Genomic DNA, 15045 nt, shown 5'->3' on the forward strand with positions numbered 1-15045 from the left:
TGCGCCATTCGTTATAAAAAAAAAAAAACTGCAGCTTACCTTTGGCAGCGACGCCAGCACCTGCTGCTTAACATCCCACACCAAACGCTCCGATGGAAACTGCAGACATTTGTACACATTCAGCTCCGGCACATGTATGCGCACCAGCAACCAACCATCGCGTGGCTCTGGCGGCGGCTCATCGTCAAACGCACCCGGCCCGGACGTATTGTCCATATTGGCCGGGTTCTGTTTGACTTTGGGCGTGGGTGGATGATACGTCGTAATTTTGGCGGCTTTTCAATTACAAGTATTAGAAAAAAGTTTTCGCTCTTTGTTGCTTCAAGCGCTTGCTTTACTTTTTATAAATTTGCTTTATTTAGTTTTTAGTCTTTGCTGCTGTTTATTTATTTTTTATATTTGTCGCTTGCGCATTTATTTATTTATTTCGCGCTGTCTGCGTTTGAACATTTCGTTGCCAGTTTCATGTTCATTTGCCAGCTTATCGCTCAACATGTTGTGCATGTTGCTGTAACGAGAATAAAAACACAAACAAATTATTAACAATTTATATTTATAATTAGCTGCTGCTATATATAAAAACGTGTTTAAAGCTGCTTGAATTTCAGTTTGCGCTCAATTTCAGTTTAAAGCGCTTACATGTATTATCAACACTTTTTTATATAATTTTTTATATATATATATCAGCCTTAAGCTATCCAAAATAGGCAGCAAATTGTTTGTAGGCAGTTTCCTTTTTTTAGCAGCCTTTGCTGCATATTAAACAATTAATATTAATAATAGCAACGAATGTTGGGTCTGTTTAACAGTCCCAATCTATAAGTTTATCAAATCTAAAAACAATAACATAATTTTAATAATTTTTTAAAACTTAATTAAATTTATAAAATTATCGTCGACTGTTCATAGTTGACATTAAATAAATAAATAAAAAATAAAATATTAGCATTTAATACACTTAACAATACACTAACATTAAAATATATAAAAGTTCTGCGACTGCTTGAGAGCTTATGAATTATTTTTTCTTTTATATATTTATGTTTTATATTTCCAACATTTTTATACAATTTTTCAATATACAGTGGCTCCATCGCATAATCAGACAAGCTCTTGTTTTACGTTTCGGTGTGTAAGATTAATAAAATATAAACTATGAATGCATTTTTTGGAAATTTTTATATTTTAGGTATTTTACTAACATAGTGTTAAAAAAAATTAGATGTTTAATTTTTTAACACTATGTTAGGTATTATACTAGTATAAACCTTTGCAAAAAAAAAAAAAAATTAAACATTTATTTATGTATATATTTTTTAATTTTATTCTGAGCTGCTACAGATTTTATTAAGCTCAAGCCATTCCCAAATGGACATCAAACTGTTTGTAGGCAATGCAGTTTACACTTTAAGAAGTGGGAAATACAAATTAAAACAATTAATATTAATAATACTTAATATAGCTAACAATAAAATATATAAGTTGTGCGACTGCTATGATATGGCTAGAGAGCTATCTATAGTCAACATTAAATCAACAAATGTAATAGAGCAACACTTAATAGGGTGACATACCTACAATTATCGATTATTTGACCATCTCTAAGAAGAGCAATCGTATCAACACTCTTGACTGAAAGTGGAAGCAGTGAATTTGATTATTTTAAAGTACCCAGAAGTCGTTAAGTTGTTTAATTGAAAGTTTCTATAGCTTTATGTTATACATTTATTTATTACTTCCAGCATTATTTTCTGATTTCTGATATATAATATAAATGCATGCATATATTGTAAAACAACAAATTGTTAACAAGTTTGCGCTATTGTCGCTGCATTTGTTTAATAAACAATCTATGCAGCGGCCCAAGTGTATCGCCAGCCACTTAACCCGTTTATCTCTCTATCTCCATCTCACTCACACACTTCAGCACACTTTTTGCAACTTCATAATGCAAAAGCGAGTACGTAAAGCATAAAACAAGTTTAAACACACACACACACATATGCAGCGTGTGTAAAACTTAATTTGTAAATTGGTTTACATTTTACTGCGCTCAGACTGTCGATGAGCTGCCCCCCGCTACGCCCTCTGGCGACTGTTGCCAGCCTACGCATTGGCAAAAAGTCACTACGCTGTGTCAGTTGGCCAATTGGACAGTCGACAATGCTGTCATTGTGTCAGTCGCACAAACACTTCCCCATAAATTTAACAGCGCCAGCAACAACAAAAAAGAAAAGTTGCAGTTTTTGCTTTTGTTGTTGTCAGTGCTGATTACTCGCCTGATATTGACATTTTATAGTCTAGCAACATTTGGGGGCATGTTGCAGTTTGCACATACGTTGCAATTATGCACAAATTAAATTCACACGCTTAACTCAAAAATTGTGGGGGGGGTGGAGAGTTGGGATGCGTTTAATTGCAAACGTGTTGATTGCTTGCAACTTTTTGTGTGTCGAATTAGACTGCGCCGCATTACGCTGATGCCACACAAATGTTGCAGCAAGCTGAGTGTGTGTGTATTAGTAAGAAAGCAGCGTTAAATGTATTAACAATTGCTGCTTGATTATGACAGTTTAAAGTTTTAAAGTCAAAACTAGAACGTTTAACGTTTATTTTTTAACAAAAGACGCCGCAGCTGCTTAATTAACAACAAAAAATAAACAATTATCTGCATCGTAAACTGCTAAAAGCTTTAAAACAATAAATGCGCGCCTGTTAGTTAAATTTGATATATGCAGCGCGCTTGTTAATTTTTTGGCTTAAGTTATTTAAGTAATGAGCTTAAATTGCTAGTTAAATTTGTTATATTTATTATATTATTATTATTTATTTATAAGGACGTATATATATTCTCTTTTTTGTTTTCAATAGTTACTTCAAAGTTAAGTTACAATATATTTAAACAAATGTTTGTCACTGCTGCACTGCGCCCATAAAAACAAATTGTAATAAATAAAGCAGCCAAACTGCTTAAAAATTAAGCGCAAGTGCTTAAATTAAATGCAAAAATTTAAACTTAAGCACAACAGGCATTCACCTTGGCCCAACAACTGTCAATCAAATAAAAGAGAGCGTAGCACTCTCACTCTCTCTATCTCTCCCTCTCTTTCTAGATAACTGCAGCCTTATCAAACGCACTTCAACAAGCTAAAACGTGGCCAAGGTATTTAATATGCTTATACTTTGTGGCTGTCATTGAGGGGGGCAGCCACTTAGATAAGCGCGCTCGATAGCTTCGAGTGATAAGGCAATGTGGCTACAATTACGCATACGCCATGTGCGCCAAGTCATTCAACTTAATTAAAAAGTCAAGCATTGCTTACAATTAGTTGGTCACATTTTATCAGTCGCTTTTACTTTGCTGTCTAAAAGTTGCGCAAACTTTTTGTTAGTTTGCTGATTTATTAATAAACTAAATTAGCACAGTTATGCAGCCATTTAACAATTGTTGCAACTGCTGGCAATTTTTCACTTAACATCGTTTTGTTTCGAGCTTACTTTGATTGAAAAATTATGCTTGACCTTTTGCTTGCAAACAAATCAAAATTTATGTTTGGTCAGCCTCAAGTTCCCACCCCCCAGCAGCAGCAGCAGCTGACAGCTGTCAGTTGTTGTTGTTGTTGCTGCTGTTGTATGTGTGCTGTCAAAGCAGCAGAATTTGTACGACAGGTGGCGCAATTCCAACTTTGGCACCCTACTCAATAGGGGCAAACATTGCTCTGACAGTTATTTGTGTTTCAGCTGACATCAATTCGGTTGCCAAGCCACGGCGGGTGCTATGAGCTTAAAGCTAAAGCAGCAGGTTAAATAGTTCATTTCTATAGAATTTAAATGCCTAAAATGATAGCTAATAAAACAAAAGGTTTAACTGAACTGTCTGCAATATATAGAAATTGACTAATTAAGCAGAAATTCATTTACTATTTTTATAGAATTTTTTTATGTATATAAAAGTGCATACAAGAGATAAACAGATAAAGGTAAAAAAAAAAGTTTACATATGACAGCATCTCATTTGATTTGGTTGCCAAATCGGTGGTTCTGAGCTTAAAGCTAAAGCAAGTTAAATAGAATCTTGCTATAGAATTTAAGAATGCATACAAATGTTGAACGAGCCTAAAATTAATATCTAATTTAATTGAACTGTATTTAGAAATGACTAATTAGGTAGAAATTCATGTTTAATGCTAGCTCGCTATTTTATAGAATTTTGTATTTATATATAAAATGCATAAAATGTATTAAAATAAAAAAAGATAAAATTATAAAAAGCTTAACTGAACTGTCTTCAATATATAGAAATAAGAATAAAAATAAAAATGTATACAATAAATAAAAATTTTAATGAACTTTTTCTAAACTCTATAAAATATTTACTTTTAGAATATTTCAATAGCAGTTAAAAGTCTTAAACGAATATCTAATTTAATAAACAGTTTAACTGAACTGTCTGCAATATTTAGAAATGCCCAATTAAGTCGATATTCATTCGCTATTTTTATAGCATTTTGTATTTATGTTAAAAAGCATAGAAGAGTTAAAAATGCACTTAAACTTTATTAAAAAGTTTACTCTATGACTTCAGCTCACTTGATTCGGTTGCCAAGTCGGCGGATTCTATGAGCTTAAAGCTAAGGCATGTTTAATAGAATATTTCTATAGCAGTTAAAAGCCTTAAACGAATATCTAACTTAATAAAAAGTTTAACTGAACTGTCTGCAATATTTAGAAATACCTAATTAAGCTGAAATTCATGTTTACAATAAATAAACATTTTGAAATGAACTTTTCCTAAAAGAAATGCACTTAAACTTTATTAAAAAGTTTACTCAATGACAGCAGCTCATTTGATAACATTTATAGTTAGACCATTGTTAGTTCCATGCTTAGTTCTCAGACGCTTAAGCGTCAAGTTTAGTTCACTAACAAGCCTCGCATTGAAGCTTTTCACTACTTTTGCGTCACGGCTAAAAGTGAAAACTTGTTGGCAACTTAATTCATTAAACATTGAAAGGTGAAAAGTGTCATGACAGCGCGTCTATCTAAGGTTACGGCGCTGGCCAAAGTTGCTGCTTGCCACACTGTGTGGCATAGTTGTTGAAAATAAGTGTCAGGCTTGTAAAAAGTCAAAGTCGCTTAACAAAAAAAATTTCAGCTGTTACGCCCTACGCCGTCGCCGCCCAACTGAACTTAAACATTTGTGACAGGCGTTGAAATTAGCCAAAAAAAATGGAAAACTTTGTGGCAGCAACAATTTTTAAATGTGTGCCACAACGAATGAAGCTTTTTAGTTGAAATTAGTAACTTTGCTTAAGCCCCCTGGGGGGTTGAGCGTCTGTTTGATTTGTAGGTCAGTGCGCAATTCACACAGCCGGACGGACGGACGGACAGACGGACGTAGAGGCTTTTGCAGCAAATTACTTTTGTCATTTTAATGGCTGTGCTTAAAATTGGAATTGCATTTGTTGTTGGGTGCAGCAGCAACTGCTTTGGGCTTAGGTGCATCTACTCAATTGTGGCATGTGGCATGCGCTGCATGTTGCTTTGGCAACGCAACGCCAAATTGGCAAAAGATGCCACAGCCACAACACAACAACAACAACAACAACAGCAGTTTAATAAATGCGTGCTATGGCACAGTGGCACAAAATATGCATAACAAGTGCACGAAATAAATGTATACTAAGAAAAGAATTTATTTGGATTTTTTTTATATTTCTTTTGCTTTGCACACTGTGGCACAGTGGTAAAAAATATGCATAACAACTGAATGCAGTCTGTAACAAAAGCTTGAAGCTAAATTCACTTGCATTTTTATATATTATTAAGACTTTTCTATGGCACAGTGGCACAAAACATGCACAACAAGTGCACGAAATAAATGTATTTAGTATAAAAAGAATTTATTTGGATTTTTTTTTTTAATATTTTTTGCTTTGCACACTGTGCGTGTTTGCTATTTTGCTGGCACAGTGGTACTCAATATACATAAAAAGTGCACGAAATAAATGTGTATTATTCCTAATTTAATTGGATTTTTTTTAATATTTTTTATTTACTAATGTTTAACTCACTGTGCGCATTTGCTATTTTGCTGTGGCACAGTGGTAACAAATGTGCATAATAAGTGAATGCAATTCATAACAAAAGCTTGAAGCTAAATTCACTTGAATTTTATATATTTTTTCTATTGTGTATTAAGACTTTGCTATGGCACAGTGGCACAAAATAGGCAAAACAAGTGCACAAAATAAATGCAGTCCATAACAAAAGCTTGAAGCTAAATTTAGTTGCATTTTTTATATAAAATTTTCTTGTTTATTAAGATTTTGCTATGGCACAGTGACACAAAATATGCAGAACAAGTGCATGAAATAAATTTATACTAATACTATATAATTTATTGGCTTTTTTATGTTTTTTTATTTACTTTGCTTTGCTAGTGTGCGTATTTGCTATTTTGCTGTGGCACAGTGGTGCAAAATTTGCATAACAAGTGTATATAAATCATAACAAAAGCTTCAAGCTTACTTCAGTTAAATTTTCTATCTTGTTTTTTTATTTGCCACTGCTTTGCCCCACTGTGCGTAGCAGGACTGCATCGAATGCGCCACCATTTTGTTTATTAGCTGGTTGCTTGGCGCTCTCGGGATGAATGTGCAGCGTTGCATGCAACGGTAGCGGCAGCGGCAACGCCAAAACGGAAATGCGCGCATAATTCTGTTACAAAATGGCGGCCACGCGTACGAGAGAGAGACGCAAACGCTTTAGCCACTTTAATTAAATAATATGAAATGCAATTAAATTTGGCGCTGTCACTTTGCAGGGATTTTCAGTTGAGTGTGTAAACAACAAAAGAAAACGCAGCAAGCAGCAAAAACATGTCACTGGCCAAGTTAGTGGCTAAAGTTGTGGCTGTGGCTAATTTAGTTGTGTGGCATGAAAGAATGAAAACAAGACTGAGCAAAAAAAAGGAAACCAAATAAAATAAAAGAAACTTGTTTTCCAGTCACGTTCAATTTCAATCAAGTGGCATCATTATATGTCAAACAAACTGCAAAGCGAACGAGAGAGAGAGAGAGAGAGACGAACTTTAATACAATAAGAAAATTAACTCTGACCCAAGCCACACACAAGGCTTTGCCCTTAACCCTTTGCTAGCGCACACAACAACAACTAAACATAGCCACAGTGGGTCTGTCTGTCTGTCTGTCTGTCAGTCAAGCTTCAGTTGTCTATTGGACGCCGCCCAGAAGGAACCACAGCAAATTAAGCTCGAAATCCAAACCAACTTCCTGCCGTAGCAACAACCTGGCAACGAACTTTTGTGCCACAGTCAGTCAGTCAGTCAATTTGGCATTTATTTGATTGAAAATTGTTTGATTGTGTAGTTTGGAATTTAGCCATGGACTACAGTTAGACTAGTTATTGGCATGGCAGCAAACTTACACGCAATTTAGTTTTTAAGCAAATCTCAGTCTGCAGCAATTTCAAAATTCAACTAAAGATTTCTTAATCATGATGCATCCAGTTATAAAAATCCCCGTTGATTTGTCTTACGTCATTTTTTTTTGTATTGCTGTTTGCCATTAAGTCAGCAACAGTTAAACTTAAAGCTTTGACTGTCTCATATGTTGTTGCAATCAAATGAAAATAAATTAAAATGCCGCTTAAAAAAAGAACAAAACAAAACGCTATGCAAATTTTTGTTTTTAAACCCGTTTGCATGCAAGCCAAGCAAACCAAACACAAACAGCAAAACATGAACATGAAACGTTTTCAATTTAAAAGCAAAAAAAACTGCATAACGTATTTTTAATGCAAAGCAAATTATACAAAACTGTTGCTAACATGCGCTGCATTTAATTTTAATTTAAAGCAGCAGTGCTGCTCAAACTGTAAGCGCAAGTGTTAAGTGTTTTCTTTTGCTTTCGATGGAAATATTTTGCAAGAGGGAACTGACTGCAGGCACATCAATCATACGCCATGTAAGCACAACACACGAATAAAAAAATGTACTAACTTCATCAGCGCTCACTTCACACCACACGTAGCAGCTTCACTTACACTGTAGGTGGTGCGCATTGTCGCTGTACGTGCCACATTCAACGCCCACGGGCCGCACATCAAAAATTGCATGCCAATTGCCAAGCAGCTAACAAATTTTAACGCGCTAACACCAAAAACTAAGCCAAGCAACTGCCTTGCGGGCTACATTGATACACTAACTTGAAATATATTTGCTAAGCTCGTCATAAACTAAAACAAACTGCAAGCTAAGCGTGGCAGCTAAACAAACTTTAAGCTTTTGTTATTGTTAGGCAAGAATTTTTAACTTTAACTCTAGGCTGCTTTAAATTAAATAAAAATAACATTTAATAAGCTTAACTTGTTATATACATAAATAAATAGCTTTTTGTATTACTTTTATCAAATTTTAATGCAATTATTAAACACTTAGTTGCTGCTTTGCTATTTATTTCGACTTTTATTTTATTTTGTATTGAAGAGCTCTTAAATCCAAACAAATATCTAGTATAATTTAATTGCAGCTCAGCACAAAACTTGCCAAATGTTTACTTATTATATTTAAGCTGTTGTTAAACTTTATTTATTCAACACTAATGTTAATTTGATTTTTATTCAAAGCTAAAGTTAATTTCGAATAATGAAAATAAAACTTCAAATGTAAAATCTGTTGGAAAACTTTATATCGCGCATAGATATAGAAATATTCAATATTCAAGCTTAATTTGATTTTTATTCAAAGCTTAAGTTGAGTTTGCCTTTTATCTAATTTAATAATCTATGGGAAAACTTAGCTTAACACTTAAGCAGCAACAAGCACTTAATTTAATGCAAAGCTGCTGCTGATTTTAGGTCTTTAAAGTTTTGACTATTTCTATTCATTTTGAAACAAAAATCTACAATAATCTAATTGTTGAACTACAATAATAAAACTTTTCAAATGCTTACTAATAAAATATTTAATGTGGGTGAAAACTTTAGCGCGTAGATTGATAAATATTCAACAATATTAAATTTGATTTTTATACAAAGCTTAAGTTTGATTTTGCCTTTAATCTATTTTAATAATCTATAGCTATATAGGTATAGCCTAGCTTAACACTTCGCGCCAAATTTAATGCAAAGCTACTGCTGATTTTAATAGGCCGCATTGTCTTTAAACTTTTGACTATTTCTCAAAAATCTAGCATAATTTAATTGTAAGTGAAAATAAAACTTTAAATGTCTAATCTATTGGAAAACTTTATTTAACGCATAGATATAGAAATATTCAACATTGAAGCTTAATTTTTATTCAAAGCATAAGTTGAGTTTGCCTTTTATCTATTTTAATAATAAAACTTCGCGCTTAATTTAATGCAAAGCTGCTGCTAATTTTAATAGGCCACATTGTTTTTAAAGTTTTGATTATTTATATTTATTTCAAAACAAATATCAACAATAGTTTAATTGTAGCTCAAAATAAAAGTTGCCAAATTTTTACTCATATAAAATTTAATCTAGGGAAAAACTTTATTTAGCGCATAGATATAGAAATATTCAATACTTAGCTTAATTTTATTATTATTCGTAGCTCAAGTTGATTTTATTTTAATAATCTATGGCACAGCTTAGCTTAACACTACGCGCTTAATTTAAATCGTAGCTGCTGCTGCTTTTAAAAAGCCTCAAGTTTTGTCTAATATTTTAAACAAACAACAGGCCTATGTTTATTCTTTGTAAACAGCAAACAAAAGCCATCAATTTATAATTAATTGCTAGGAAATACAGCTACACTATAATTATAGATTGCCAAAGATCTAATTATAACTGCCATTAGTTAAGCCTTGGAAGTAAACAAACAATCAAAGTGGCAAACAAGTTTTTAGTGTATTGACAAGTCGTCAAACTTTTGGATAATCATAGGCAGGCGCTTGTTGTTAAAATTGTTGTCAGTGCTTACATTTGTTTGTGTTTGACACCAAACAACTTCATAGGAGAGTGCGGCGGCTTAATCACTCAATTTCAGCTGCAGCTTTAAGTTTTGCTGTTGAAAATTTTCCATAATGTTGGGGCAGTTATGTAAAGATTTTCGCAGCAGCCAGCACTCAACTCTCTGCTTATAATTAACTGTAATTTAAGCCTGGCTAGGCTATGGTGGCAATAAGTGCCAAAAACGGGTTAGCAAATTAAAATGAATAATAATAAAGCTCTAAACGATTTTGTAACTTTGCCTTTCATGGCAGCTACAACTTGTTGTTAGCCATATGCTGTCTGGCTATAACCGTATGTGGTCAACAAATGATTTTTAATAACTTTGACACTCATTAAACTCAAATTACATTACGCAGTTTTGCATTTTGGGCAGCCAAGTTAAGCCGCTTATGAATTCTCAACCAAAATGGCTTGAAGTCTGGCCTATTGCAGCTTATGGTCATTATAGCGAAGTCAACGCATAAATATGCAGCACTACACTGCAAGAAAATTTAAGTATCAAGCTTAAGGTGCCATAAAATTAAAATACGCAGAATTCTAAGCTTTTGTTACATTAAATTTGGACAAGCAGCTAATCAAATCATGCGCTTAATTAGTTTTTAATTGCTGCTTAAGCTCATTGAACTGTTTACATAAAAAAAAGTATAAAATTGAATCACTTTTTGCGTATAAAAACAAAGCAGAAAAAAAAGCTCGTTAAATTAACTACAAAGTTCTCACAAAAAGGGGGCAAGACGTAAATTTTTCTCACCAACTGTCAGCGAGAATTTAAGCGACGCGCTTAGACGTTGGGGCAGCGCTTAGATTAAGTTGCAGTGCGTTAAATTAATTACTCATTTCATTGTTATTTAGTTTTCTTGCCACATTAGGTGGCCACAACTTGTAGGCGTGGCAGTTAGGGGCGCGTTTTTTACACATAACCCTGAACTTGACATTTATGAACTGTCTTGCCACTTGGCCACTGTCGCTCATGTTTGTGGCCATGTGCTAAGTTCTTTTTAATTACCTTGTCGCGTTGCCTGCAACACACAACATTTAACTAAAAGTGCGGCGCGCCGCTCGTTGGGGCAGCGGCGACTTCACTTTTGTATTTTTGCAGTTTCCATTTTGCTTTCATAAAGTTCTTTTTTATGACCCCAACGCGCTTTGGTACGTGCCCCACAGCCCAAAACAATAATCTTCAGTGTATATTGTGTGAGTTTGCTTTTGACTAAGTTCTGCTGCTCCTCCTCCTCCTTCTCCTTCTCCCAAGCGCTTTTACGTTTGAGTTTCTTTTTTGAACTGTCAATGCCGTAGACACAACATAACTATAACTAACTAAATGACTAAACGTAGCAGAATTTTTAGTTAGCTAAGCACTGCGAGCTATAGAAACGTCACGAACTTGCAGCTATTTGCTTTATTGGAAAAGTCTGTTAGCAAATTGTGTCTCTAGGCAAGAGAAATAAAAACGTTCGCACAAAGGAATTCTTTAATGAAATGTAAGAAACATTTTTAAAAATTTTTTTTTTAGCTATCAATAAAAGTTTTAAAGAACTTCTAAGCATAAAAATTGAGTATTGGAATAGCAGCAATAATTAAAGTATATATTTGTTAGAATTTTTTTTAGCTATCAATAAAAGTTTTAAAGAAATTCTATCAAATATTCATATTTTTTGTATGTATACTCCAAGGCAACATAAATAGTTAACTTTAACTATATTTAATAGAATTTTTTAAGAACTTCTAAGCAAAAAAGTTAAGTAAGAAATAACAAATATTTATATTTTTTTATTATACCAAGTATATATTTAATAGAATTTCTTAAGCTATCAATGAAAATTTTAAAGAAATTCCAAACATAAAAGTTGAGTATTGTAAAGTTTAAAAGAAATTCTAAACATTGAGTTGTATTGAGCTCATACAAATTGCTGATCCTAAGCATCGTGAGGCACTGGAGAAGGAGTGCGTGGAGCGCATTAAGATCAAGCCCAGTCCCAACTAAGGCACCAACGACAACGAATCCAGCTGGCATCTGTTACGTTACAATAGTTCAAGTTCAGTCAAACAGAATTTTTAATTTTTCTACAGTCAAAGTGCATTCCCTCTGTCCAAACAATAATATATAAAGCCTTTAATGACTACATATTAATATAGAATTTTGTATGATATAATAAGTATTAAAAGTTGCTAAACATAAAAGTTGATTATTGAATATCATATATTTATATTTTTTTTTTTTTTTGTATTATGCCAAGGCAGCATAAATATTTAGTATGAGTATGTACTTAAAAGAATTTTTTAATTCTTTTTTAGCTATCAATAAAAGTTTTGAAGAAATTCTAAATATAAAAGTTGAGTATTGAATACCAAATTTGTATCTATTACTCCAAGGCAGCATAAATAGTTAAATTATATATTTAAAAGAATTTTTTAATTCTTAAAGCTATCAATACAAATTTTAAAGTATGCTAAGCATAAAAATTGAGCATTGAATAGCAAATATTTATATTTTTTGTATTCTATAAATATTTATATTTAATTTCTACAAATGCAAGGAATCGATACTTTTAAATTTAAGGCAGCATAAATAACACAAATATCAATTTACATATTTTGTTATTTATGCAAATGCAAAAAGAATTAAAAGTTGCAAGTTGCAGCTTAGATAATGAGCATATCTAAAAGATTTTAATAACAATTCATAAAGATTTATTTTACTTGCTGCTCGCTTGCAGTTCAAACTGAACGCTAATGATTTGCTATACGTTATGCAGTTTTTTTTTATAGCCAAAGTCAAGCAAATTGATGAGTAGCTGGCTGAGGGTCATAAAGCAGCAGCAGCAGCTTCTAAGCTGACAAATGTTTATGAGGCAGCAACAGCGTCTAAATTATGAGCCGAACCAACTGACTATGCGACAAATTGTGAAGAGCGATTAATGAGCGAAAGAGAATGCAAAAATGCTGAGCAGCTTCAGCTGTTGCAAACGTTGCTTTGGGGCATAGACAAAGAAGCACCGTTGCAAGTAGCCCAAGCAGCAAACCAGTAGCAAATAGAATAACTTGGTGTGGAGCAGCAGCATTAATCTTGATATCGAAACATTATTAACGTCAATTAATTGCAACTGTATAGAGAGCATGCCCATTAAACAGTAGCCCAAGTGGGCGTGGCAAAGTGACGCTGCTGGCTGATGGATGGAAAGAGCTGCTAGGACAATGCCAAAGCCACTACAGATGATACTTGAGAGCCGTTCACGTTCACGTTTGCAACTGTTGCAATTGTTATTTGTGTGTGGCATCTGATTACAAGCAGCAGCAGCAGCAGCAGTTGCTGTCAACCTGTTTGGTAGTTGCTTCCGCACACACACACACACACACACACAGAGGGACACAGACAAGTGGCTCAAAGTCTGCTTTGGTATTGGCTAAGTAGTTGGTATTATATTTTACATTGTTTTGCTGCTCGCCTCACGATTCTTAAAGCCGATTAATATCAAACCTCACGTGAGTGCAACGCTTTGTTGTTGTTGTTGTTGTTGTTTGCCTTGTTGCGCTTTTCGCGTTTACAGTTGCTTCTTTGGAAAATTGCTTTGAACTTGAAAATTTCCCACGTGACAGCGCCTGCGAGTTTTCTCGCTCTCTCTCGCTCTCGCTCTTTGTTTAAGTTAACACATGTGCCCATTTGGCTTGCAACTTGCTGCTGCTGCACTTTGCATATCATCGTCAATATGTTGCCTGCACTAACGGTATTGCCTTTTGGCATTAGCTCAAGTGTTGGCCACAAAAATATTTAATTGCAACATTTGGTTTTCGTGTTTGAAATCTTTGAGCCTTTTAGCAAATTTTTTATTAGCGTGTGCAACGCTTAACTGTTTTTTATAGTTATGTCTGCGCATTTAAAATGTTAGTATGTCACTCAGGCTTATTTTCTCTAATTAATTGCTTAACAATTGTCATGCATTTAATTAAATATTTCAATGCATTTAAACTGCAATTTGTGCGCTTTCGCTCGCCCCCACTCAACTTCAACTTCACTTCACTTCAATTCATTTCCGCTGCTGCTGCTTTCTCGAGCTACTTGGCGTCAGGTAGAGCGTTCAGGCTCATAATTGCAAATTAAAAACTCAAGTGGCTCTGGCCTGCTTTAAATAGAGAGACTTGGCTAGCATAAATTATAAATTATTGCACCAGAACTATGCCCAACTTTAAACTACAGTCTGGAGAGCTTTGAATACATAACTTATATTCCCAGCAGGCAACTGGCAGTTCAGCTTTTATGGCTTTGGGGCTCGGGCTTATGCATTTTTAAACAATCATCAACCCAAATAGAGTTTCTTAGCTTTGAGTTGCGCCTTATTTACAGTTCGTTGCATACAACAAGGCGCTGCAGCCACATATAACATTTTTACTGTTTGGCCAAAACGTTTCGGTTTTTATTTTGCTGCTTTTTAGGGCAATCTAACTGTAACTAAACCCATGCGAGCGCCTCTGCTCGTGTGTGTAAACATGCAGCAAGTGGGAGTCGCCTCCCCCAACTGCTGCTCAAACATTTGCAACTTGTGCGAGTTTTTGTGGGAAAAACTTTTGCCAACTGCCTTCGTTTCATTCCGCAGAGAGCTAATTACGCCCACGCTAAAATACGCGCCAGCTGCAGTGATAACTCCAGCACTTAAAACGGGCTAAGAAAGTGTTGGTTGGCCATTTAGTTTGGATTTTGAGGCAAGTTATGGCAGTTCAGAGATTGCTCTAAAAAGCAAAATAAGTTGCATAATTATTTAATAAATAAAATAGCCACCCGATTAGTATAAAAAAGTGAAACTACAGTTATGAAAAGTTTGAATTAGCATTGCTAAGATTTGAATAGAGTATGGAAGCTTAAGCAAATGCGTTCAGTCTACATTTTGCATTGAAATGCGTTTCAGATTCAGTAGCTGTTAATAACTTTTAAAATTCGTTTGAGATTAATAAATATTAAGAATAAATAAATAAAATAGCGCACCGATTAGCATAAATAAGTGAAATTTCAGTTATGAAAAGTCTAAATAAACTTTTCTAAAATTAATT

At 34.0% G+C, this 15045-nt stretch overlaps 1 protein-coding gene across 4 annotated transcripts in view; it reads right to left on the bottom strand.

The window, feature by feature from the left end:
* Positions 1-1634, bottom strand: part of LOC108596733 (AF4/FMR2 family member 4) — a 35033-nt gene extending 33399 nt beyond the window's left edge. For all 4 annotated transcript variants that reach the window (XM_017982791.2, XM_017982787.2, XM_017982790.2 and 1 more), the window contains exons 1-2: positions 1575-1634; positions 40-508 (exon numbers count right to left, since the gene is read on the bottom strand). In XM_017982791.2, coding sequence (XP_017838280.1) covers positions 40-216 — 177 coding nt within the window. In that variant the 5' untranslated portion in view covers positions 217-508; positions 1575-1634. The remainder of the gene's footprint in view (positions 1-39; positions 509-1574) is intronic.
* Between the last annotated feature and the right edge of the window lie 13411 nt (positions 1635-15045).

The sequence above is a fragment of the Drosophila busckii genome, chromosome 2R (genome assembly GCF_011750605.1).
Source record: "Drosophila busckii strain San Diego stock center, stock number 13000-0081.31 chromosome 2R, ASM1175060v1, whole genome shotgun sequence".
Classification (NCBI taxonomy): Eukaryota; Metazoa; Arthropoda; class Insecta; order Diptera; family Drosophilidae; genus Drosophila; species Drosophila busckii.